Raw genomic sequence first — 26,547 nt, 5'->3', positions numbered from 1 at the left:
CGCCATGTTGGATCCAACGCTTCTCGCTCGCGTAGAGTGCTGGGAAGGATTCTGAAACGCTAATTTGATTGGTCAATATACGATCTCGGTCCCAGTCCACTGTTCTTTTCATTTCCTCATTGAAGAAAAAGAAACTGATTCACTGATATGGAACTCTAGTTTCAGTCCTCCTGTAAGTCAGGTTCAATTCTAAAATACAGTTTTTTTATGCACTTAGTTTGCGAGGAAAAGGAGGAAAAGTTGAGCAAGTGCAAGCACCCTTGTTTTTATCCTGCCATTTTTTATTTACCTCACAAGCTAACTGCCTGGGAGACTTCTGGAACAAACAGTCCACCGACTGGGGACCCCCCCAAAAAAAAAAAAAAAAAAAAAAAAAAATTTTTTTTTTTTTTTTTTTCAAATTAAACCCCCCCGGAAAAGCAGACCAAGATCAGCAGCCCATTTTATGACATCGGTGTGGCCCTGACATGAGGTGGTAAAATAGAGTTATGGTTACACATTTGAATGATTCAAAGAAAAAGATAAGCTGTGCGGTGCAGTCAAACCATCAACAGCATTTCTCCCAAGCCTTCATTAGGCTTTTCTACAAGGAAAGAAAATTCCTACATACTAAGCTTTTATGAGCCAATCCACAGCACCTATCACAGCACAATCAATAATAAGACACAATTCATACTGGATAACACTGCTCTTTATTTACAACCACACTCATACATTTGTATTAAAATTTCTTCAATAATCTTGGAAATAATTTTATGCATTGATACCTACGTAATTTACCTACAAATTATATCCTAAAAATCAATTTCTTCACCTCTTGCACAGTTCAATAACGATTACACTATAAATCAACGAATAAACCTAAGTGTTACATAAATATGAAGTATTTCAGACTAAAAAAATCATTACAGCTTCACTAACACATTAAACATGTTCTTCCTTCGCAAATATAGTTAACAATAATTATAATATTATTCTTACATGTGATAGTGCATGAATTGCAAATTCCACGCAAATCTGTTACAGAGAATTTAAAAATCACTCACGAATATTATAGGCGTCAATTTGTATAAGTAACAACAAAGAAATATAATTTACTGTTTGCACACATAACATGTATGTTGATAATAAAATTCCAAACAATTCAGTTTAGTAAAAAAAGCTGCATTAAATCTTATATTTATTTCACTCCTCACCCCAACCTGCCTCCCACACTCCCTACCTCAAAATTGTAATTTTGTGTAACACACTGCAAACCAAAAGCCCAAAAAAAAAAAAAAAAAAAAAAAAAAAAAAAAAAAAAAAAAAAAAAAAAAAAAAAAAAAAAAAGAAGAAATAAAAAACTGTTATAACTATCCTATATATTTACAAATTAAAAATATTTATTCTTAATTGTCTCATAGTTTTCCATACCAGGTTACATCTTTGACAGGGGTATTTTATTCCATTTCCTTCCCTTGAAATTTCTACTTTTCTACATCTTGCCTTAATCTTAAGCCCCGCCCTGTTTGATTAAATTTGCGAACTTCAGCACCGTTGGAAACATCAGCCTCGTCCCTAGGTGTTCTCTCTTGTTTCAGTGACCGTGCAAGGCCTGGGGCAGGCGTGTGCTCTTCAGTGACGTCACCGCTCATGATAGAGCCCAGTCTCCCTTAAGCCAAGAATGCCTAATAATAATAATATCCCGGGGAGGGGGGACTCCCATATGAAAAGGACGGGGATGCTTGTCGTCTTGCTTAGGGGTGTAAATTTCGGATTTTGGTCTCGCTTAGGGTGTTCTGGGCAAACTGTCATTATTTTTAGCCGTCAAGGTCTCGTTTAGGGATGCATGCGAAGAAATAACCAAAAAAAAAAGGATTTTCATTTGTTACATTTACTCGATTTATATAAACAAAGTCTCTTTTAGGGGTCTTCATAAGCTTCGGCCATGCCCAGATTGGTCTCTTTTAGGGGAAAAATTCAAAATTTCAGACGAGCATCCCCGTCCCTTCTATATTGGAGTCCCCCCCCCCTGGGAATAATATGGGACAAGGTTGAGCCAGCACTACACTTAACCAGCTTTTAATATGGACCTGCTGCTTACTATGGTATTTCCCTGTGATTGGGCGTCTCACTAGGGTATAGGGCAAAAAGAAAATTGGCAAGCAGTGTGCAAGCAAAGCACACAATCTTTTAACCCAGACTGCACTTAGCTTACTCTTCAAGCCAATTTTCTTTTCACCCTATACTCCACTAAGGAACCTGATCAACAGACACCAAGGAAAACCCCGGCACACTTGTTTAATATCGGAAAAGTTCGCGATGCAATGCAATTCTATATGCAAAGATGGAAGGATGGTGGGGGGGGCCCAGGGGGGCTACTTGCAGTATTTATGACGGGGAGGTCCGACGTATTTTTTTGGGTTGAAAATTCACACCCTCGGTATTTTTTTGGGTCAAGAGATCTGTCATGAAGGGTAAAAAAAAAAAAAAAAAAAATTTAAAAAATATTAGCGACGAATGCCGCAACTTAAAACCTACCGATTTCCATTACTATTTTTCATCCGTAGGTCTTAAAGTAATAAACTGGTATGATTGAATAAATCAGTATCGAGGTGCTAGGTCTCCTTGTACTTTTTGAGGTAGAAAATTTTGATGCCAGGTATTTTTTTGGGTGTAAAATTTCAGGCTCATGCATTTAATTTTGGGTTCCCAATATGAAGGTCCGGTCGGGGACCCCCCCCCACGTCATGTAGACTCAAGTACCCCCCTGGGGGGGAGAGCTAGTTTGCAGGTACCCCACCCTGCATGTCCCATATAACTTTTCTGATGTTCACGACGTAGCAAGGTTTTTTGAGTGCTTTCTGTACATCATGGATGGCTTCACTTTGTTGGATTCGCCCATGCGATACTTTTTCATGTCTTTGCTCCTCTGATAACAAGCATAAGGACAGAGCATGTCTATGAATACTTCTTTGAATTCCTTGCTCCAGTAGCCCAACAGCAAAGCAAAAGAAGCTGGGAAGCAGTACGTCATGATCTCTGTCAAACCATCCGCGACTTCATGAATTCCAGCCGTGTTGCTGTTATCCAACAGAAGGAAAATGCATCTGGGAATCCAGAAAATCACGAAACTCAGCGTGATGCGGACCACAATCTTTGACCAAGTTGATTCTTTGGCGATCGATGGGAAATCAGCATAGTCCAGATTCTTGATCTGCCTTCCACAAACATCCACTGTGTGAGTATGGCTCACGGCTGTCTTCATAACTTTCCACTGCAAGATCAGCATAAAGACCACTGGAGTTAAGACTTCTATGCCCACAAAAGCGTAAACATACGCCGTCGTGTAAGTCCTGCTCAACTTACAATCCATGGATTTCACCGCATTGTTGTCAAAATTCGCGAATACAAACGACACGAGAACTGCCACACTCCAGCAAAGAATGATGAAACAAAACGTACGGCCATCGGTGAGGAATTTTTGGTACCACTTGTATCGCGAGATGGAGAAATATCGATCCAAACTCATGGCAGCCAGTGTGTAAATCGTAACTGTACAAAACAGTACAAAAAAGCTTCCATACGTTTCGCACAGATCTGGTTTAGCAAACCACGTACTTTTGTCTACAAAGCTTATTACTCGAAGAGGCATAACCACTCCGGCCATGAGTAAATTGGCTAGCGAAAGGCTCACGATGTAGAAATGTGTTCGGAAGCGGAGGATCTTGCTTTTGAAGACAGCGGCGAGGATCAAAAGATTGCCGAACGCTGTAAACAGAATCAAAATTCCAAACGCAATGGCGTTGATCGTGTCTCCCACACTCGCTACTGAACGCCACAGTTCATCTCCATCGCTTGCAGTTGACTCCTGAATGTCTTTCGAAGATGGCATTGTCGTTAAAGCTGTTGGATCTAGCGGGGCCATCAAACCTTCTGTAGCATTCCACAAAGCAGCTGTTTTGTGACCGTCTTGTTTTCCGGGTGTTTTTCTCTCGCTCGTTTGTTGGTAAATACAACTTTTAGAAGTCGTAGAATACTTGATCGACACTCAGCGCCGTCCTAAAATGCGACTGTACTCGTTCTTTCGAACAAATCGTCAACTTTCTTTTTCCAAATTGCTCTTTCAATCGTCAAAGACAGTCAAAAGACGTTCTTTCCTCGACAGCGACAAGTCAAGCAGCATCACTTGAGACGCTTGGTCAAGCTGGAATGTGCATCGCGCATTTCCATAGTTACTACACGATGACTGGCTGAGGAAGAACAATGACCTTTTTGTCTCGTTGTTAAAATTCACATTAAAAAGTTAATCATTGAAGATTTGTTTTGTCTTTTGACAGTTCGAGCGTGACTCATCTCCAGTCTTCTCTTGTCGACCAGCGAGGGCAGCCAAGAGCAGCCAGGCAGAGCGCGCAGCGGGCTAGCAGCGAGTGCGCAGCGCGATACACGAAACGAGCGCGAAGTTTTCTAGGCTTTTATAGATTGTGCTAGCATAATTTTTGGCATATTGGAGCTAAAGGCATATTGTGAAACGGCACTGCCACGGCATATAGCAATTTGCACTTTTTGGGCACATTGTAGTTTGGTGTACTTTCTCAGTATGAATGGTAGTTGTTCTTGCTGCGTGTTTTGCTTCTTGTGATTGTTGTCGTTGGAGGCATTTCACGGTTTAGGTGCGGCAGCTATTGGACACGACGGCCGTGATCTTCCTCACATTCCAGTTTCATTGTTCGTTGCGCACCTCATTTCCTCAGTGCATTCATCAAGCATGGTCCATATCTTGCACTACACGCTGTGCAATCCACTTTTGGGCACATCTACCTAGCGCGAACGCAAAGGGTGAGCGCGGCGCTCCGCGTTCTGTTCCACAAAACCACTTGTTCTGCAGGCTACATACTGAGCAACCCTAGATGTTGTTTAACCTTTTTGTTTGTAATGCGCGTTTAGAATTAGAACTTTGTTTTTATGTTATGATTATTAAATTAACTAAAGAAGGCGCATTGACAGTATAAACCAGGAAAAACACGATTTGTTTTTTCTGTTGTAGTTCAAGCTGTGACAAGAGATTCCCTCTCTGCCTAAACCAACAGGCTTCTCTATCTCCTCTCCGAGGGCTCAATCGTCACAGGACAGTGTCTCTTTCGGGCGCGTCCTGTTCTCTCTCGGGGAGTATGTATGGATCAGTCATGCAAAGCCGCCAACCTCTTTCAAGCGCCTTGGGGACGAGGTTGTGTCGTTCTTTGCCGTAAATAAAGTAAACGTCTCTGGTTCTTTGAGACCGGCCAAGTAGTGAACTGTCCGGCTTATAGAGCTGTCCATGCATTATGGAGGTATCATAGGGAGAGGTTCTACTGCCCCTCTCTACTGTGTCTGATGAAGCAACCCTCCATGTAGTCCAGATCATGATTGCCTTTTTCGAAAGCTTTATGTGAGGCCAACCCTCGGTAATAGGACCTCTTTCTTAAGGCTGTTCCCTCGGTTTACGGTCGTTTCGCCAACAGTTTTTCACTCCCTAGTGTAGTAATACTTAAGTGCGAGTCTTTTAGACTTTATTGCAATATACTGCAGTTGGTATATGTATTAACCTTACATCAACATGAGATATCAGTGAACCGGCCGTTGGCGAAACGACCGGCTATCCTTTCTTCGCACAATCCGAATCCTCTCCCGCTCGAGTGTTAGAAGAATTGAGCGCGCTGCAAAGCAACAGACGACAGGCCAATTACTCAGTCTAGAGCAACAAGCAAGCTTTCACGGGCTTCGATTCCGCTGCAATCGTCGGTCATGTGTAAATCAGATATTCCAAGAGCTCAAATTATTAATGATCTCAGAACTGCGCACACTCCATCAAATCTCACTGGTAGTGTTCTTGTCATTGAATTATCTGATTTTTCTACTCGCCATTCTGTGGTAACAAGATTACCACATTTAAAAGTGTTGGCACGGCCACGTTCGAAAGATGAGGTTGAATAACCTTCTTCTTTTAGTTCTCCTTGGGGCAGTGGTAACGGCATTTCCAAAGAAGGAAGGTAGGCGCAAGACCAGAGCGCGCGTTCATGTTGTTTCGAATTTGCATGGCCACGACCCGTTGACTTGTCGCTTTAGTTTCCTTTTGTTATCCAATCACTGAACATATTTCGTGGCTTTGTTAGTAACCTATATAATGTTTACTGTATTTATGATTTAGAGTGATAGATCAAGTAGAAAACAGTAAGCCTTTAACTGACGGAATTTCCTTAACATCAAGTTTAAGTCTACTGTAGATTCATGAGAACTTTTATGACAACCTCAGCCATATTACTAGTAAAGTTCTCCTGCCCCCCGCCTTTAAGTTCCCGCCGTGACTCCGCTCTCCCGGCCCTCCTCCATCCGGCCCACCGGCACCACATCGCCCCCTTCCCCCACCCCCCCTACCTCACCCCCCCCACTCCCCCCCTCCCCCCCCCTCCTACGTCCCACCCTCCGCCCCCCCCCGCTCGACACTCCGCCCACACGCTCTGCAGAGGGGCTCGACGGAGGTACCCGACCTCGTGTTCGTCCCACACCTCGTGCGCCCTAAATCCCGTCACGACCGTCCCCTGTTCTCTCGTCTTCGCCCAACACTCACTTCCTCATTCCTATCGGGGTCGCCTCCCGTCCCCCCCGGGGCCCTGAGCGATCAGTTTTGGTTTAATCATTGAGTCGAGCAGAACTGGTTCTTGACGGCCGCTTCAATAAAACACCCGTTATTTCCATCATTTCTTTACCGACACTTTCCTGTATTATTTTGAAATCTATTTACATTCTTCGTAAAGGAGGATTGTACACGAAATCAGACCCGCGTGTGCGTACGTAAATGCTTCGAGCCATATATATAGGTTTGTATACGGGGGAGATTTATCAGAATTAAATGGAAAATGGTCCAATTAAATTGTGAAAGAAAACAATATGGTTTACTTATCAGTTTTACCCTTTTACTTTTCAGAGAAGAAACCTGAACCACGTGACAGTAATCGCTCACTACTCACAGAGCTTCAACAGGCCGAGGCTTCTGGCGCAGGACCTGGGAAAGAGTCAGAGACAACTGCCGCCGTGTTGCTTGAGAAAGTCCCGAAATTTAAATCAAAAGTAGCAGAAATAAAATGGAAATTGAACAAGGCGAGAAAGAAGCTTAAAATTGCCAAGCAGTACGTAGCACTGGCTGATAAGGTGTCCCTGCTAAGAAAGAAGGGGCGGAGCGGTAGTAAAAACGTCAAAGATATTATAAGGAAAGCGGAGGTCGCATTGGTACATGCTGGTGAACACATGGGCCTCGATTACGTGCATTTCAAGAAGTAATTTTAGGACGTTTTGAGAAGAGAGAGATCACTAGGTGAAAGAGGACATTACTGATATCTTCAGTCCTTATAAAAATTTCAAAATCTATTTTTAAGATTGCGTTAATTTGAAAATAGAACTGCTCTGAGTGGTTTTTATTGCCTCTCTCCTGATCATTCATAGTTTAAGCTCTCAGTGGTCGACTCTCTTTCCTTCAAATGCCAGACTTGTTGTAAGAGTGGGGTAAGAGACAAGGAGGCCACTGAAATTTCGGGCTAAAACAATCATGTTGATTGTAAATAAATTGCAGTGGGACTGAGGTACTATCTTTGGATTGAAATAACTAAACTGTCAGGATATATAATTTCTTAAGTAAACTTATTTCGTTTAAGATCAATTCAATTTGGCTTATACGAGCCTACGATAATTACCACAAAACCTGTAAAAAAAACTAATCGTTTAAGGTTTTTTTGCAAGGTTTTAATTATTTGTGACAGAAATGCTCACTTGGCTTATTATAAAACAGTAAGATTTAAGATATATTATACTGCGTCTAGGGGTACTTTTGTTTTTATTGGCCACCTCGCTGGCCACTTCCGGAAGAAGCTACTCTTAATTTAAACACTGTAGGCCTGCGTTCGAGCCAAGTGGCCCATCAGGGCGGCGCTAGACTTGCCAAATAACACAAATACATAGATTTTACTGAGGCAAAAAAGAAAAAAACGAAAGCGCACCTTCCGAATAAGCTGTCTCCAGTGAGTCCTCGCGCCGTGGCCCTTTCCCCGGGCAGGAACTAAGCCACGCCCCATACGCGCCGTGCCATGTGCCTTGTCCTTAGTTTTCTCGCAGCCGTTAATCCAGGCTAGGAGCCCGGGGAATTCGTGTCTCCGAATTTCTCGCTAACCCGAGGCCTGTAGGGCTGAGGAAAATTATTTTCGAGAGCGGCCCCCTCTTATTCTTGGAGTCTAAATACGCCCTCCCCCCACCCCTCACGTCTTCCTGGGTCTGGACCCCCACTGTCTGTCCCATTTTGTCTTGAATTGTTCGCATTTCTCAAAATAAAGTGTGATTCCCACATTAAAAGCGTTACTTTGATGAAAAGCTTATTGATCTTTGCCAATCTTGGAAAATTTGGTTATAATACAAGGGATATAAACTGTTTCTATAATCTGTATTGCTGCGTGGGCGGGAAAAGTAAAACACCACTGCGGTCAAAACCTGCGCCGGCTATTATAGTTTGAGAAAGGCACTTAAATTTAATTGCTTTGTCCTGGCTTTAGCTTTACTGGTAAAAGCCAATAAAAGATCCTGCAAGAAAAGTCTCTCTTTTTTTTTCGAACAACGTCGAGTAACAAATGGCCTGAAAACTGACACAGCATAACACTCGAAGCTAATCGACATGGTTGGCTTCCCCCCCCCCCTCCCCCCAAAAACAATCCCCCCCCAAAAAAAAAACACTTGTGACGCGTCGTCGGACAATACTTAACAACTTTATTTCATTTGAGCTTGTGAATGGATAACGCTAAGTGCGCATGCGTCGTCGGTCTAAGTAAAATAGTGGTTAGTTAACTTTCGTTGCCCTCACCAAATCAATAATATAACTTTTATTTTCTACTTAGTGGGAGAAACTGGCCGGTCATTAACACAACATAGCGATCATGAATTGGTTTGTAAACTTGTTGCGCTGAGTCGGAGAGCGAGTTTGAAAAGCTATCCGATCAATACCCTTATGGAGGAAAACTCTTGATTAAAACATGAGCTGTGCCAATCCAAAATGGTAAATCATTACTAAACTCTAGGCCTTCTTTTCTATAAACGCAGCTAGAAACGAGCCTTGACAAAATCTAACAATGGAACACAAACATCACATCCACAATCGGCAAGTGAACACACAAACACACACTGGGTCACTAAACATGTCACAACAACATGAATAGTTAATCACGCGACCGACAGGTACCCTAACTGCACGTTGCAGAACAACAAGACTTTCCACCAGAAATTTGGTGTAAAGTTCTGCCACTAACTGTAGTAGCCCCTTGAAAGATTGAAAGCCTTTTGTTCGGTAAATTGCAGGGTCGTTCCGGGGTTGCAATTTTGGCCGGTATGTGAAAAGAAAACGTCTAATCCACAAGTTGGCTTACAAAGGGTGGATAGCAGAAAGAAGGGCTGGTCTAGGAGGTAAGCTCGTGTAGTTATTTTACAAGGCTTAAAATAATCTTAAAATGGGACATCTCGAACTGAAATACAACGCGCAACGCGTCTTAGCATGTAGAGTTTGAGTTGACGAAGATTTGTGACGAATTCCATGCGGCTATGTAGTTTTGCTTGTTGATTTTATTTTATTTTCCAAATTCTATTGTCTCCTGCGATGTCTCAACTGTGTAATTTACGGTTCTTGAGTCCTAACATGAGTATTTGTTTAACAACAGTCGATGTCATTTATTTAAGCAAGGGTTTTAGTTTGTCTTTCTGTCTACGAAGGGGATTTTTGAGAATAATGTTAGCTGTGTTAAACGTCTTTGGGCAAGTATTGTCCGCCCCTCGGTTGTTAAACCGCCCACTTAATTAACAGATATAACGAATAAATATTTACCACTAATCAAATTTAATAAAGCTTTTATCCTATTCGTTTTAATCAACTTGTTTACACAGCAAATGGAATTAAAACTATTTCGGAGTCCCCGGGCCAACTGCATGGCAAGCGATCGCGACAGCCACACAAAAGGCAAATGTCTTTCAGTCTTACTCGAAATGTTAAGGGGAATTGAATAAACCGGCGACACCAAATACTAAAATTTTGTTCTACAGTCGAAATGGACATAATAAAATCGATTTATTTTATCATTTTTCAAATGCACCTTGTAGGATTCAAATGTTTTAAATTGTTGCATTTCTTTAAGGTTCGTAGAGAGAAGTCTCAGGCTTTTCACTTGTTAGCTGACTAGGGTGTGCCCATTTATTCTCTTTGATTGCGTAATTGATTGAGCGGAGAGTGAGGAGAGGAAAAAGACGGAATGCAAAACGAGGAAACGCCCTTTCTCTTCATTTCACATTGCCCCCTGTGAAACCTTCCTGTTTTCAGTGGCGAAAAGGGGGTACTAAAACGGGGCCGAATTGGATACGGATAACTTTCGTTTTAGCTCATGAAGTTTTGTAGTGTTTGAGAAGAAAACAAATGATTGTCTCATATTTATCTTTGTTCGTTTGTTTGTTATCGCAGCATGCAAGATTATGAAGCCTAGCTACATTTCAGTTTTACACGTGGCCTTCGTCTTCTTCATAGGAGCTACTTTGCAGCTGACTCAAGGTAAACACGAACAGCTTAGATTGTTTTTGAGTTCATCGACGAAAGCAATTTTGTACATTTTGCGTTTGTTTTACGTTTGCTGGGATCGATAATCGGTAGGCTGTGAATGTAACGCGTGTCTCAAACATGATGTTTTATTTTAAACCGATCAAGGGAAAACTAACACCTAACGTGACTTGCCAAGCGCACGTTTTCCCGCGCTTTCAATAGGTTTCTCTCGTTAAGCGTTATTTTCATAACGTGCATAAGCATGTTGTGCACGTGATGTACAAGTGATGAAAGAATAGAGCTCCCAACCGAATAACTAAGCCATCGGTATTTGACGTTTTTAAAAACAAATAACTCTGGCCGGAGACAATCATTGCATTGTTGTTGACTTTTACTACCTCAGACAAAATTACCCATGAACTTCTGATGAAGGTCGAAAAAGTGTATGAAATTATTTCAGGGCATTTATCTAACCACTTTTCATTTTCTAGGCAGTTTTGATGCAGCGCAAAGGCTGGAAGAAGTTATAGAGCAGGCGGAAAGAGAATCCAAAATACTCGCTAATGAGATCAACCAGTGGCTGATACAAGAAAGCGGAGGCTTGGTGAAGGGTGACGAGCAAGAGCACTTCCGGTCCCGAAGACCTGTCGACGAGGACGACGAAGAGGAACGAACGGATGCGAACTTGTTTTCGGACGTCGACCGATTTATCGTCCGAAGAGATGTTGGGAAAGATAAGGAAAGTCATAAGAAAACGAAGGATTCTTCTGAGATCAAACGAAAGGACGAAAAGGCGGGTAAAGAGACACATCATTTATTAAAGAAGCATGGATTAGACATTCAGGCAGACAAACATCGTGCCAAAAAAGGAAAAACAAATAAAACAGCAAAAGACAAAGCAAAAGATAAAAAAGTTTCAAAGGCTAAACGAGTTTCGAAGAAACAAGTTAAAAAGGCAAAGCATAAAGCGAACAGCGATGAGCTAAGTAAAGCAAACCTCGTCAAAGCCTTGATTGGAGGAGACGCTGAAGCGAAGGCCCAACAAGAGCAAATTGGAGTTCCCGAGAAAGCTTACAGAGAACTTGTTGAATTTATGGCTGGGGGCGAGCAGCCAACTATTGAGACAACAGGCAGCAAGAAATCCGACATCGCCAAGCCATTGTCACCAGCAGGGACAAGTCACAAGGGAGGCCTGGCGAGGAACGGGAAACAAAATGTTCGCAGAACGTTGACGAAGAAACACAAGCGCGTTCTTTCAATACTGTCAAAGATGCCTCAAAACGTTCTGCGTAAATACTTCCATCTTAAAGGCTTGGATAAGTATTGGAAAGTTATGGACAATATTAGAAGAAACCAGGCTGCGAAGCAGAGCGTTAAAGAGAAGTTGAAGGCGCATAAAGATGAGAAGATTGTAAAGCAGTTGAAGGACCTTGCACCAAAGAAAGCCAAAACTTCCTCAGGTCTCAAGCATCCAGAGAAGATTAAATTGTTGCAAAAACAAGACAAATTACATCAAAAGGATTCCAAGCAGACTGTTTCGCAGCATAAAATAGTCAAAGATAAAGCTGCAAAGAAAATAGTGAAAGATGAAACCACAAAGAAGACAACTAAAGACAAAGCAATAAAGGAAACATTGAAAGATAAAACAACGGAGAAATCACAAAAGCCATTAGCTCTGCACAGTCCCTCAAGCCAAAAAGTAGCAAATGTTGCGAAACAAACGCACCCGAAGAAGTTGCAGGTAACACAGAATGAGACGGCTCACGTAGAGAAGAAAGAAGGTCATAAAACTACAGTGGAACAACATGCCAAGGAAGTTGTAAAACCTGTGAAAGACATGCCTAAGAATCAGCCTAAGGAGACAAAGAATAAAGATTTTGTTGGGAAGACCACAAAAACGTCGAAAGTCGCGCTTCATGTTAAAAATTCTACTTCTTCGAGCAAGACTCCAGAAAAAACGCAATCTCCTGGGGTTAAAGACGCGTCAAAACAGAATGTAGTGAAAAAGGTCAGTTTGAAACAAGCAGCTACTAAACAAATAGCGCTGCCTAAGGACTCAAATGTTTTACATGCAACACATCAGCCCGCGCAAGTTGGGAAAGTGGTGAAAGTTAACGCCAGTCAGATGAAAAGCCCCGCGAACCCACAGTCCACAAAACCAGCAGCGAAGCTTCAAGCTGTCAAGATTAAAGATCAAATCAAGATAGCCAAACAGAAAACTCAAGAGGATGAAGAGTCACTCCAACAACAACTGAAGGCAATGGCTCCTAAATTACAGCACAAGGCAAAGAATCAAAACAGCTCAATAGTCGCACACAAACAACCCAAACAAATCCCGAAAGCCCCAGCGGTCACGGAGCATCACGATGTCAAAACAGCGCATTCTCCGCGGCAACCCGAAGTCAAGCATGATAAAACTTCTCAAGTCAAAGAACAAAGTCCTGCGCCGAGCAAGATTGATATTTTAAAAGAAAAGATCCAGAAAACGAACAATTTGAAGTTTAAAGTGGCTCAAGCGCTCCTTGCTCATTGTGAAACTCAAAACAGGCTCCGTCAAGTGTTTGAAGATGTGAATTCTTCTCTGAAGAAAGCAGCGTCTCTTGCCAAAGCCATTGGAACGAAATTCGGGATTAAACCAAGCGATATTGAGAAGATGACTTCAGAGCACACTGAAGGAGCAGTGGAACAGTTTCTGAACAAGTTGTTTTAGGGTTTAATGACTTTAATTAGCACAGTGCTTCAAACGTGCAACAGAAGGTGCTTTCCATTTGCCAGCTCTGGCCTGCCAAACTGATTCTGATGTTGACATCAGTTGGTTGGACTAGTTCTAGCCAAAACTGACCCTGTTCTTAGAGAAGTACTGGAAACAAGTCAGTTCTTTCATTCTAACGTATAACGCCGAAAACAAAAAACGCGGGATTTTTTGGCGCGAAAATTCACGGCCGGTCCACCACATCTGATGTTGTAGTTAATATGTTTTCCTCTTTTAATAAGGCCGGCTAGTTCTGATAAATGGATATGCTATCGATTAAAAACTTATAGAAATTCTAAGAATTAAAGAAGATGTTCATAAAAAAAAAAAATTATGAACTCTAACCAAAAATCAAGATAATTTTGCAAATGAATTTCAAGTTGCAACACAATTTTTTTAGAAACCTTCAGAGAATACAAACCAAACTTGATTGAGATTTGTTCACCTAGTAAACAATTTCATTCTCACTTCCTAATGAGTTCCTATCAGTTGTCCAGTTATATTTTGAGCGTCTCAAAATCGTGCAAGATACAGCCGACAGCGACTGTTTGCTTTTTAGATAGAAAACTGTTAGTTCGATTGATACGTTCGAAGTAACTCACGCACATTTCATTCAATAAAAAGCATTCCTTTTAAATTGTATCCTTTCTATATGAGGATGCTTGAAAGCCTTTCGTGATAAACTAGTTTACAATCATGCAATGAAATATGGTAAGAGTATTACTATGAACTATTTAAAAAAAATGAAATGCTACAAATGTACAGACAATCGTGTAATCCGCCACGCGAGCGTCAATCATAATTACAATTGATTATTTAATAAAAACTATTTTATCGCATGATTCAGAACTCTTCCTTTTTAAGAAGTAAGTCAGGTTGTTTTCACAGCGCTAAACTGGGAACCAGCATTCAACATCCAAAATTGCTCTGCAAGCTGCGACTTTCGAATTGAATTTTGAAGCGTGGTTTTCAGTTGTACAATGCGAGCGCAACCTGTCGCTAATTTCTAGCAGTCTATTGTAATGATAAACAATCGACCTAAGGCAATCATTTTCTCCATCTTTGACTGGTATAAGTTCAGTTTAGGTCATCTTCACTGATAAAATGTTTCCTATTCCATCGTCCGAACAAGCCAATTTTTTTACGAAAAGAGAAAAAATGTGAATTTAATCCCCCATGCTCATTTTCTCGGATTATTGCCAAATTTAGGCCCCGTCCACACTGACCCGGGTAAATTTGAAAACGGAGAAATTTGAAAACGCCGCGTAAAATGTTTTCCGTCCACATTAACTCGGGTAAATTTGAAAACGATACGCTTCATTAGTAAGTAAAAGTAAAAGTAAAGTCTTTATTTAACGAGGGTAGCACTAAAATAACATAAAAAATACTAACAAACCAGTGGCCCTCTAAAATTATTTACAATAAAATATAAAAATACACTATTTCACGCTCCAAGTCCAAACGCTCATTGGTGAGCGTTTTTGAAAAGCTCCGTTTTCGGTGACCGAAAACGCCGTTTCAGTGTGGACGGTTGGCCTAACCGGAGAAAAAAAGATGCGTTTTCAAATTTACCCGGGTCAGTGTGGACGGGGCCTTAATTTGTGTTGTATATGTTTTAAAGCAACTGTGACAATTAATTACGCGCGATCTTGAATTGCATTTCTGTTACTTTATTTTTGCTGTTGAGATGTCAAGATGACGAGATGGTACGTTAAAGTCGCTTTTTCAGCTTACCACTCTATAAACTAAAGGGAACAGGGGAGTGTACATAGGGTCATGGTGATAGAATAATCTTGTTTTCTAATGGAAAACTAGTGGTCTGAATTGTGGAAAAAAACGGTTAAAATATTTCTGTTGTATTAGAATCCGCTTGGTTTTGCTGCGGTTAAAGCTTTCATGGAGGCCTGTGAAAACCGTGATAACCGGCTGTACATATGTGCCCTTATGTGCCCACAGAGATCACAAGTTTTTGTCCTTTTATCGCAATCAAACATATTTAATTAGCATACTGAACCGAAGAACAGTGAAATCCCGTGCGGCGTTTGATGACGTAAACCAATCAGATACCGTCTTTTTGTCGAGGGCGTGCATTAAAACTGTTGGCGCTCAATTTGAATTAGATATTCGGCTTCTACATGAGATTGAACGAAGAACATGGTAATCAGCTTGAACACTAAACCACCAAAGCCTTTCACGTCTTAGCAGACCCCAGGGTAAACAACTCTAAAGCTTTAGCTGTTCTTCCTACATCTTACTTTTGGACAGAAAAAAGGTAAGTATTACTACTGAAGATGTCTAGTTTCGATTTCGAAAATGAATCGTTTTATTCTAAGAGAGTTGAACTCAACTTCAGACCGAAAAACTTCAATGCATTTGCGGGTACTTTAATAGTCAATTACATAAGTCAGTTTCTTGCTCTTTTCATTTCATGAGCCAAGGCTAGCGACCGGATAATTTACTCACCAAAGGCAAAACGAAACGAAATGTGTTCCAAGCAAACTTCTTGAAATAATCATGGTGCTGAAATGTGCCCGTTCCAGTTTAAACGCCGATATTTCATGCCAGGTACTGCGTTTAATTTGTCTGTTTATTTATCGCTTTCGTTAGTTTATTTAATTCGCCTTGTAGTTTTCATACATGAACCAGAAGTGAACTTGATCCAGCTTTTTATAATGTGCTGGAAAACTTTTGATAAACAATGATTAAAAAGCGTAAACTGATAATTTAGGTGGAAGGAAGACGTGGGGGTTTATGAGTTTATAAATTAGAATGACCGGTCTGAAATCAAATGTCACCTTATTATTTTCTTAAGTTTAAAATTTATTTGAGGGAAATGTTCTGACAATCGTATTTAAGATCTGAATGGGTCAAACAACCCAACAACCCAAATGGTGTGGATCTGGGGAAATAATTCCAAACACAAACGTTATATTTAATTATGCATGCCTCGATCTTTATGATTTCGGGTCGTTTGTAACTGAATAGTATAAAAGAAACTGTAGATGTAATTAGGTTTAAGTTATATTCAAATATTTCATTTAAACTTGACTAATATATTTTCTTTGCTCTGTCCTTTTCAGTTTGCCTTCTTCCGACCTCGTCAAGCAGTCGGTCCACTGTCCTAAGTTAGCAATCCATCCCAAGGCATAATGTTCTCACCCAATTCCCTTAGCGTCGTCTTGGCAACGAAATACACAAGGCTCTTCTTGGTAGTGGTTAGTGTGGTTCTTTGTGGGTAGGGAAGGGTGGGTAAATAGTTAGAGCTCTGGATGAACCTAACATAACACTCGGCTAACGTTCGGCTTACATTCGGTCTATATTCGGCTTATACGACTGTTTCGGCTCAATTTAATTTAGACAATTTAGTTAGTGCTTGGCGGGTTGGGTATTGGGCCTTCCCTTTTCCTTTCCTGGGTTTCACAATTCGGCTTCGAATATTTCATTCGGTCAATTATTCGGCACTAAGTTAAAGTTTCGGTTTTTCTTCGGCACACTTCCGCTAAATTTCGACAAGACTTCGGCTTCACTTTGGCTTCTGCGCAATCTCCCGCTTAGTGTTTTTTGTTTTTAATTTTTTTCTTATCTAAGTTCCTTTCAATGACAGCAATATCACTGTGATTACTTTACCCTCTTTAATAGCAGTATTATCGCTGTTATTAACTGGGACGTTTTCAATTCAAGGTTCATCCAGTTAATAAAATAACTAATTAATCGATTAATTAAAACTTAGGAAACTAGAGAATGACCGCTTAACACGGGAATTAAGACGGTTTTGTTTTCTCCTGTCGCGTTAAGTTGTCATTTTTCTAGTTGCAGGTGGCTAATTAGTGTAGGCTCGCACTTGCGAGTGTAGTTCAGCGCCAAGGCTTTAAGTAGTTAGCTGGGAATCTGGGACAAAACACACACTCTAGTTAATATCGCTTACAAATGCTAGCGTAGGCAGCCTCCAAAAGCGATCTGCCGGACAATTCACCAACAAGATGCATCCTACGAGAAAATGGTATCATCTCCCTAGACAGGAAGAGACTGAGAGCATAGCCCAGAAGTTACTTATAGTTACTTGAAAGGCTTTTCTCGCTTACAGGCGGTGTTAGCAACCGGACATATACATGTCTCTTTGTTAGCGTTGCCTTGTGGGAGGAGTCTCCTCAAGGAATCCGCTTGCATTGCACCTCGCAGGCGCAGGAAGCTTAGACCGTCTACAAATTGTAGGCGTTGGTAGACTTTACATTCGGCGAAGCAGCTGGAGCATCGTTAGGAGACTGGATCGACACAAGTTACTCGATAAACAGTTGTAAAGACCTCTTAAGTTATAAGATACTAAGGCATGGAGACAAGATCGACCCCGCGCTTTAGAAAGACAGTACAAGAGTAAATTAGCTAGGTAGACGCAACATCGACGAGCCAAGACAATCAGGACAAGTGCAACAAGGAGATAACATTGGAAACACGCAGGGATAACGAGGACACATGGAAAAAAAACATCTCTTTTCATTGCATCTGAATTGATAGACAAGAAAGTATGGATAGTATGATAATAAAACCAGTATGGACCACACTGGTGAATAATGGTTTGATTTCAGGCGCTTTAATTAGAACAAAAAGCGTGCTTGAAAATTTTCAGTTAATTTGCAAGTTATCGCAAAATATCTCTAATTCACCGTGATCACCTTTATTCATTGATGTGGTGCATACTACAACAATTATTCACTCGGAGGTCGGTGAATAATTGCTTATTTATTAAAAGAGTTTTAAGGTAATATATATTAATATTGATAAAAACATAACATGAAGGTTGTTGTTGTTGTACTGTTGTTGTCTTTGCCACCACACGCGTGACACGTGTGGAAAGCGCGCGCGGATGAATGCTGTAAGACTTTGGAAGTGCAACATGCACTGTTCGCCACAATGTTTGTTTCCTTTGAGAATGAAAACTCAATTGTCGTTGTTTGAAAAAAATCACTAAATTTATTCCAAAACGTACAAACAAAGGCGAAACAGACATTGTGGACGGTAGTGCTGGTTGCATTCCATCGTTATACAGCATAGCCTCGCTTCGGCTCCGGCGGGGTGAACGTTTTTGTTCGGTTTCGTTCGGATCACGCTTCGAACTATGATCGGCTTTCGGCTTTAACCGAGAATCTACGACAAGGGCCTGGTATCGCGTTTTTCTCGATAGCAGGCCAATGCGGACCCCATATAAATGTCCGAGCAGCCCTGTGTGTTCCACGAGCAGTGTCAAGTTTTACAGACACAGGAACATTCTTGGTTTCTCTGGGCACTTTTCTTTTCAAATAGGAGCGCACCCCCTCATGGATTACTTTAGGTCCTGTGGAATAATTAAAGATAATGCTTCTAGAAGTATTATAACATTCTTTTGAAAATTTCAGCATATAAGAGAATAACGTTTGTAACTAGTGTTATGAGGCACTTTTAACCAACTTTTTTTTTGTTTACAGAATACATTAAGATAAATCCATGTAAAAGGTTTATACTTAAGATCTTGTTTTCTATAGACTCTTGGTTTTAGGCCATCGTAACTTGATTAAAAATATAACACAAACAGCGGTGAGTTTATAAAAATGCGATTTTTCATAATGTTTATCACCGCTATTTGTGTTATATTTTTAATCTTGTTTTCCGTCGAGGCTCATTTTCGGGAGCAAAAACGACCGGCATGAAACAACAATTTGAGAATAAAAAAGACGTTTCAGTTAAAAGTGTGTTTTGTTGTTACTTTGTGTATTTCTTTTTTCGGTCTGGAGGTCTGTCCGTCTGGAAGGAGGGGGGGGGGGGGGGGGGTTAAGAAGGGATGGACGCTTTCTGCTACTTTAAAGCTATGGGGGTGGGAAGTAATTATGTTTATGTTGCAAACTTTTACTTGTCCACTTTCGGGGACGTCTTCGTTGCTGTAAAGTCGTATCTGCTGAACGCTTCCCAGTATTAAAAACGGTATGTTGAAGGCTTGAACACCGCTTTTAAAAATACATCTAAAAACTAGTGGTAACCACAGGTTAGAAAAGTGCGGGCCTCGATGCAGTTAAGAGAAGGTACTGGGAGGGAAGTGTTTTTAAATCACTGGACAAAAGAAAATTATTCGGTAAGGTCGAGTAACGCGTCACGCTTAAGTCACGAATGTTTTTATCGTTTCCTTTGCCGCGCACGAGTTGTTTTTTTGATTGACAGTTTTGCGGTGTAGTCGAGCACGCGGTGTGAATTGTTTGTGATTTCCTCCGTCGCCTCGCTTGTTGACGTGTATGGAATCGGCCGTTGTTGGAATCAGCTTTCCGTTCTGTGTACATCACACATCTTCCCACACACCTATAAAACAACGTCTGGTATGTCTGCGGAGCCTCGATCTGTGACAACTGTTGATTCCTTCTTTCGCTCTTGGAGACAGATTTTTCTCTTCCGTGTTTGCACTGTCGTGATTGACACTTTTTGCTTCCGATCGTTCTTAGTGGAAGAACAAAATTTTCACTTCCGGTTGCGATAGCCTTTATAAACGTGGCGCGCACGCGTAATGCGCAATCCGCTGGTCACTGTCAAGATTAGGGTTGCGGGCCTCTCGGGCCCGCAACTACGCCAAGTAACAATCGCATGTGAAGTGCAAAATCGTCCATTTTCGGGGACGTAGTTGATTTCAGTTCTGTCTCCGGTTAATAAATGTATTGTAAGAACTGAATATCTGTATGTAATTCCTTGTGCGCTCAACTTTGAAATAACAATAAATGTTGCACGAAAAACTCACTCGGTCGTTATTTTGTGTTGTTAATATTTTACTTAATACTGTAAATAACATGTCGCTTTTCCTTTTCAGGGATTTGCACGCAGTCCTATCTCATTTTTATTTCATCTATTTCTGGCTGGTTCCTTTCTCCAAGCGTCTGTTTTCGCAGAACATGATATTTCAAAACGAGTTTTTTAAGCACCTCAGCTGGCAACGTTGGTGGTCCATTTTCGGGGATGACTTGATCGAACCGTTAATTTCGTCAACTTTGCGTTATCTCTGGCCGGGTTCAAGTACGCCAGTTTTCGGCGGCGTAAAACGTGTTTCATTTGCGGGTACAACGAATTCATTGTATTAAAATAACTTTTCTCATTGTTTAGGTCGTCCATTTTCGGGGATGACTCGGACGAGTTGTCAACTTTTGCGTCTTAGTGGATTCTACGCACAGTTTTGGTGTCGTAATAAGTCGTATTACAATATATGTCCATTTTCGGGGACAAACTTATTCTCGCAACCTAGTTTTTTGTTTGGCGTTGCTTTAGCTAGAAAAAAAAAACAACGATGGATAACTAACTTTAAAGCATTAAATTTTTTGGAGAGGGAGCGGGGATGAACGCTCACCCCCCTTCCTTTAAAGCCATGGGGGTGTAAAGGAATTATGTTTATGTTGCAAACTTTTACCTGTCCACTTTCGGGGACGTCTTCGTTGCTGTAAAATCGTATCTGCTGAACTCTTTACAGTATTAAAAACGGCACGTTTTTGGCTTGAACAACGCTATAAAAAATACGTCTAAAAACTGCGCCGAGTAACCGTCTCCGGTTGATAAATATATTGTAAGAACGAAATATCTGTATGTAATTCCTAGTGCGCTCAACTTTGAAAGAACAACAAATGTTGTACAAAAAGCTCTCTCGGTCGTTGTTTTGTGTTGTCTTTTTTCTGAATACTGTAAATAACTTTTCACTTTTCGTTTTCTGTCACATTTTTATTTCATCTATTTCTGGCTGGTTCCTTTCTCCAAGCGTCCATTTTCGGGGACGCAGAACATGATATTTTAACACGAACTTTTTTAAGCACCTCAGCTGGCAACGTAGGTGGTGCATTTTCAGGGATGACTTGATCGAATTCGAACCGTTAATTTCGTCAACTTCGCGTCGGTATCTCAGACCGGGTCCTAAGTACGCCAGTTTTCGGCGGCGTAAAACGTGTTTCATTTGCGGGTACAACGAATTGTATTGCAGTGTTTTCGTCGACAATTTTCGTGGATGACTTTGACGAGTTGTCAACTTTAGCGTCCTGGTGAATTCTACGCCCATTTCCGGTGGCGTAAAAAGACGTTGTACCGTACAGTATGTATCCATTTTCGGGGATAAACGTATTCTCGCAACCTAAGTTTTCGTTTGGCGTTGCTCAAGCTAAAAACAAGGACAAGACAATGTTACCGTCACCTTACACCAGGAGACTTCTCCAGATTGGATCTGAACGACACCACGCCATTAAAGACTGAGGTACGTTACTAGCTGCACATCGTTACGTTTATACAAGGTTAACATGCACTTTTTTTTATTCCTTTTTCGTTTTGAATTACAGATAAATAAACCACGTGAGACCATCTGTACCTGACTGTTCAGCACTCCACCTTTCCTTTTCTTAAAGGAAAATGAGACTTGGTAAGAATTGCTCTACACGTTTAACTCTTTGCTTGCCGAAATATTTTCCATTTCAAATCATTTGAGAGTTGCGTCTTTATCTGATAAGTTCGATGCCCTAACCGAATAGTAAGCGACTTGAGTAATGTTTTTTGTTATTAACTCATCTCGAAGTTAAGTCTTTTCAGGTTTCTTTGGTGTTGCCTCAATGAAGCCAGGCAAAAAAAAAAAAAAACAAGCAGTTGGGCTATTGACAGCTGCAAAGGATGAAGCTTTCCCCAGTGATGCTCGATTGTGAGTACTATGTGCAATTTTCGCCGCTACTACTGTATATAATCATTTAAGAGTTTAGTCTTTGTCTGAAGAGTTTTCTCGTATCTGTACTGTATGTCAGCGCATGCTTTGATATCAACAGGAAAGTTGTCAGATGCCCTAACCGACAGCAAACTGGGCTCGAGGCAAGCCAAAGTGAGCGACTTGGGTCATGTTTTTATTGTTATTAACTCATCTCGAAGTTAAGTCTTTACAGGTTTCTTTGGTGTTTGTCTCGATGAAGCCAGGACGAAACAAACAAACAAACAAACAAACAAGCGGTTGGGCCACTGACAACTACAAAGGATGGTGCTTTTCCCTGAGTGATGCTGGATTGTGAGTACTATGCAGGTTGAATCTAGTTATTGCACTTTCTAAACAAGCCAGAAGAGTAGAGGAAACACATGAAGTATAGGATACTAGTTTCTTGTTGCACTATCAAATTCTCCGCAGAGAGATTCGATTAAAAGAAATACAAAGGTCAAATCAGGTTGAAAAAGAGAATTGATGTTTCGTGTATAAAACTAAAAGGCAAGAAATGTAAATGGTTGTAATTTTTAATTTTTTATTTAATGATCAACATCCAATCGCAATTTTTTCCATTGCTGTCAAGTTTTACATAAGCCGTCCAAACTACAATTTTTTGAAAAGGAATTCAAGAGAAGTGTTAGCAATCAAGAAACTTTTTTCATTCAAGCGTTTTTGCTTTTTGTTTCAGTCGATGTATCTTGGTAAACATGAATTAATTATGCATTTAAAGTGCATTCTCGGTTTGTAAGAGTTTTGAAGGCAACTACCACTATGGTGTAATAACAGGTTATGGACTTTTCCTTCTCATATTATAATTCTGCTCATGTATCATGAGCTGCATGTGACCCTGTGAATGTTGAAGCTATCAGTAGTCCGTCATGATTGTAGTGATATTCTAGAAAGGTATTTTTGTTATGTCTACTAATGCATCCATAAAGTTTTTCTACAAACCCAGGTATAAACCACATCTGACATCCTGCCCATTGCAGTACAAAAAGAACTCTTGGAGAATCATCTTTTTACCCAGCCACGCTACCAGTGTTTCGAGTGGTGAAGACCACATCAAGAACCAAGCACTCCCGCTTGAGTCTGTGACTGGAAAAACTTGTATTTGTCCGCCACATCAGATCTATACCGAGAGGGTTGGACGGGGATCCCTCGTACATAGACAATGTACCTTGTTCTCGTAGAAACAATGTCAGGTTTGACCTTTTGTTTTAAACCCAGACGTCAGATTCATAGGCAAAAATTTGTTTATGCAGGGGGCCTAAAGGTAACACTGAATCATTGTAAGAATCATTATGGGCAATAAATCCATTATCTGTCAGGGAAGATCCGAGGGTTCTTGTGCGGGGCCCTTGAAGCTTTGAAATGTGAGAAGAAGAACATGCTTTGATCAGGCTAGCTTGTGGTCGAAAATTGAATTTAATCTACATCCCGGGATATTCAACTTTTTAACCAGTTTTATCATCTTTTCCCTATTTCAGCCTTAGATTTCGTTCTGTCACTCCTCCCTGGCTGAATATCTCATATGTGTCCTAACTATATATGGGATATGTCCTGGCAATATATCTCTTAACTTGTGCAGTTGGGTAGTACACTTTATATCTTGCAGCTTCGTACGTAATCAGCATCGGCATTCCGACTATATCTCCAGTGCAGTTTATGACATCTCAACGGGGGGGGGGGGGGGGGGGGGGATAAGAAGTGAGAGAGTGGTGGCTGAAAAGGAAAAAAAAAAAAAAAAAAAAAAAAAAAAAAAAAAAAAAAAAAAAAAATAAAAAGCACCCACAAACTTTAGAAATTTTAAAAAAATCCCACGAACCCCCCCAAATCCTAAAGGAAACCCCCCCCGGGCATCTCAAGGACCGCTGTTTGGACATCTGGCTGAGAACGCAAACTCATGCAGATTTACAACAGATTTACAACAGAATGGCATAATACCAATCTTTGATCAGACAACCATCAGCTCAGCTGCAGACGTCGTGCTCCGAGGACCATCTTTACGGGCTCTGCTGATCATCCTCCCCGTCGCCAGAAAAACATGTTGATTGTTCCTGCTACTTCAACAAGCTATATCCTACAGACTTCAGGCTCTGCGGATGATCGTCTCCGCCAAAAGACAGTGCCGATTCTTCCTGCTGTTTAGGAATCTGAGGATCATTTCTCTTCCACCAGACAGGCCTGCCGAATCTACTGTTTCAGCAACCCTCCATCGTTCACCGCCAGACTACGGGCTCTGACGATCATCTTCCCCGCCACCAGAGTGGCCAGCGGATGCTTCCTGCTGCTTCAGCTTTCAGGATCTGCATCTCAGAAGCAAGACCTTTAAGAGAGGTGAGTTTGTAGCTGCGTGTATTTTAAGCAGTATTTTTTTCTTAAAAGATGTTAGCAGTATCTCTCTAAAAAACGATCCCTTTCTCGTTTATTTTCAACAGTGAAACGGCGTGCCAAGTCAGCAATGATATACTTTCCACGTAAGAGTCTTCGGCGTGACCACTTCTTCACGAGCTAGTGGGCGGGCGGCGAAATAATCCTGACTTACAACATCAATCCAGTTAGTCAGTCAGCCGACTTCTGAGAGCTGCCCCAGAACAGCGGATCTGCCATGGGCCTTTTCAGCCCTATATAACGTTTTCAAGACTAATGCAGTTCTATTGAGCTACACAGCCAGTTTCTCTCAATCTGCACACAGCAACGATATAGAAAAGCACTTAGCATGTCTCTCTTGGGCATTGCAGCCAAGCTTTAGACCAGATACACTTCAGACTGATGGTTATCCAAGGACGTCAGGTAAACTGTCGAAGTTGTTCGAACATCGATTCCACTTATAAAACGTTTGCTTCTGTCAATAACTGAACAACGCATGCGTAAAGATCGTTTAAAAAGAAGCTTTTCCCATGATTTCACGGCGGTCATATTGACGTCTCCAAGGTGATATTTTCAGTCTTCTTTGATTAACGAGTTCTGATTGGCTGTTAAAGGGAAACATTTTAAATACTAATTTTGGAGACACCGCTATGGTCACCGATAAAATACTCTTTGGGCTCAGTAGATGAATATTTTTATAAAAGTATAGATAGTGAATGATCAAGGCATGTTTTGAGAATTTGGCACCACATCACGAAAAACACTGCTATTTGAAAACTGATATAGTTATTCGTTGTTTGTTTGTTGAGCACTTAAAATATAGTAAGGAGAAATAACTCAGTTTTGATCAGTCATTTAGGTTTCAGGACAGAATCCCATTCTAGCAGCCCATTCGCTGCTCCTACATATGGTATATGTTAATCAAGAGTGGTTATACTTAAAGATGAATTACAGTCCGTACTGCGCAATCTCGGCTGCAATGTTTACTGTGAGCCTCACAAACAAAGCAAAACTAAAAATTACGTGACAAACTTACCTGTTTCTAATCATTATTCACGCCTAGATATCCAAATTGAACAGAACAAATAATAACGAGTAGAAGAACCTTTTGTACTTTCGCTATTTCGTAAGATACCGACGTTATCAGCTCATCGGAAATTCTTAAACGAAGCGAACTGTAATGGCGGACTTAAAAACTTCATGTATGCTGTCAACGAAGGCTGTAACGTTTGCAACGAAATCAAATACAAAAATGAAAAGAAACCCCGAGTCTGCGCAGTACGGACTGGATTTTCAATTTCAGCTTTAAGCCGTGAAATAGATCCTCGAGTAGTAATAGTTAAGTTAAATTACTCGACTCATTATTGTAAGCATTCTGTTTGGCTCAAATAGTTGACATTACCCATTAATTTACATTTTGTTCACGGTCTAGGAAAATTCACTTTTAAAACGTTGTGTCTGATATACAATTTTATATAATCATAAGCACGGTGATAAGATACTGGGTATTTGAAAGGAATCAAATAACGGCTATTTCAAATTATGTGAAACCATGTTCCTATGTTTAAATTATGCAGTAAGGCTTGGAAAATTACTTGAAACATATATTCTAGGGTTAAACTGTAGATTCGTGATTTAAACAATTTTCTCCTTATAGTATGGTATGCCGGCATTATATATTACTTTGACACAATAAGTTCTATCATATGATTTATTACATCATATAATCGTTATATCATAATTCGTTTATCGTTCAATTCATTATGTGAGATAATGAATTTTATGCTAATATGATTTTTGTCAGACATGCAATTGATTATATTATATAATGATTTATATAATATTAATCGATATATCATATTAAATTAGTGTGTGATACATCGAATTATACATCATGTGATTCATTATAATTATCATATAATAAATTGCATGAACGAATTGATATAAAACGAATTATGCAATATAATTAATTATATGAAATAATAAATTATATGATAAAACAAATTGTGATATAACTAATAAGTAAGTAAGCCTTTATTTAAGTACCAGTAATCACATGATTCGAGGCAAAAAAAAAAGACGAGAAACAAAGGAAAAAAGCACGAGCCCGCAGGGAAGGCAAGAGCCTGA

The 26,547-nt window shown here is 40.5% G+C and overlaps 3 protein-coding genes across 3 annotated transcripts; 2 read left to right on the top strand and 1 right to left on the bottom strand.

Annotated features, from left to right (window-relative positions):
* Positions 1 to 2,750: 2,750 nt before the first annotated feature.
* On the bottom strand, positions 2,751 to 4,242 carry LOC144632982 (alpha-2 adrenergic receptor-like). The gene has a single exon (XM_078491739.1). The coding sequence runs from the start codon at positions 3,905 to 3,907 to the stop codon at positions 2,813 to 2,815; it is 1,095 nt and encodes a 364-aa protein (XP_078347865.1). The 5' UTR covers positions 3,908 to 4,242; the 3' UTR covers positions 2,751 to 2,812.
* A 1,593-nt stretch (positions 4,243 to 5,835) lies between these two features.
* On the top strand, positions 5,836 to 7,598 carry LOC144632651 (uncharacterized). Its single transcript, XM_078491330.1, has 2 exons — positions 5,836 to 6,008; positions 6,944 to 7,598. The coding sequence occupies exons 1-2, from the start codon at positions 5,939 to 5,941 to the stop codon at positions 7,294 to 7,296; spliced, it is 423 nt and encodes a 140-aa protein (XP_078347456.1). The 5' UTR covers positions 5,836 to 5,938; the 3' UTR covers positions 7,297 to 7,598.
* A 1,646-nt stretch (positions 7,599 to 9,244) lies between these two features.
* Positions 9,245 to 14,158, top strand: LOC144632989 (uncharacterized). The gene is made up of 3 exons (XM_078491749.1): positions 9,245 to 9,456; positions 10,499 to 10,585; positions 11,065 to 14,158. Exons 2-3 carry the CDS (start codon positions 10,510 to 10,512, stop codon positions 13,281 to 13,283), a joined length of 2,295 nt encoding a protein of 764 aa, XP_078347875.1. The 5' UTR covers positions 9,245 to 9,456; positions 10,499 to 10,509; the 3' UTR covers positions 13,284 to 14,158.
* Positions 14,159 to 26,547: the final 12,389 nt, after the last annotated feature.

This window comes from Oculina patagonica, chromosome 12 (genome assembly GCF_052425735.1).
Source record: "Oculina patagonica isolate OP01 chromosome 12, crgOcupat, whole genome shotgun sequence".
NCBI classification, from domain to species: Eukaryota; Metazoa; Cnidaria; class Anthozoa; order Scleractinia; family Oculinidae; genus Oculina; species Oculina patagonica.
The sequence above is the reverse complement of the archived record's forward strand: the minus strand, read 5'-3'. Positions and strand labels throughout refer to the sequence as shown.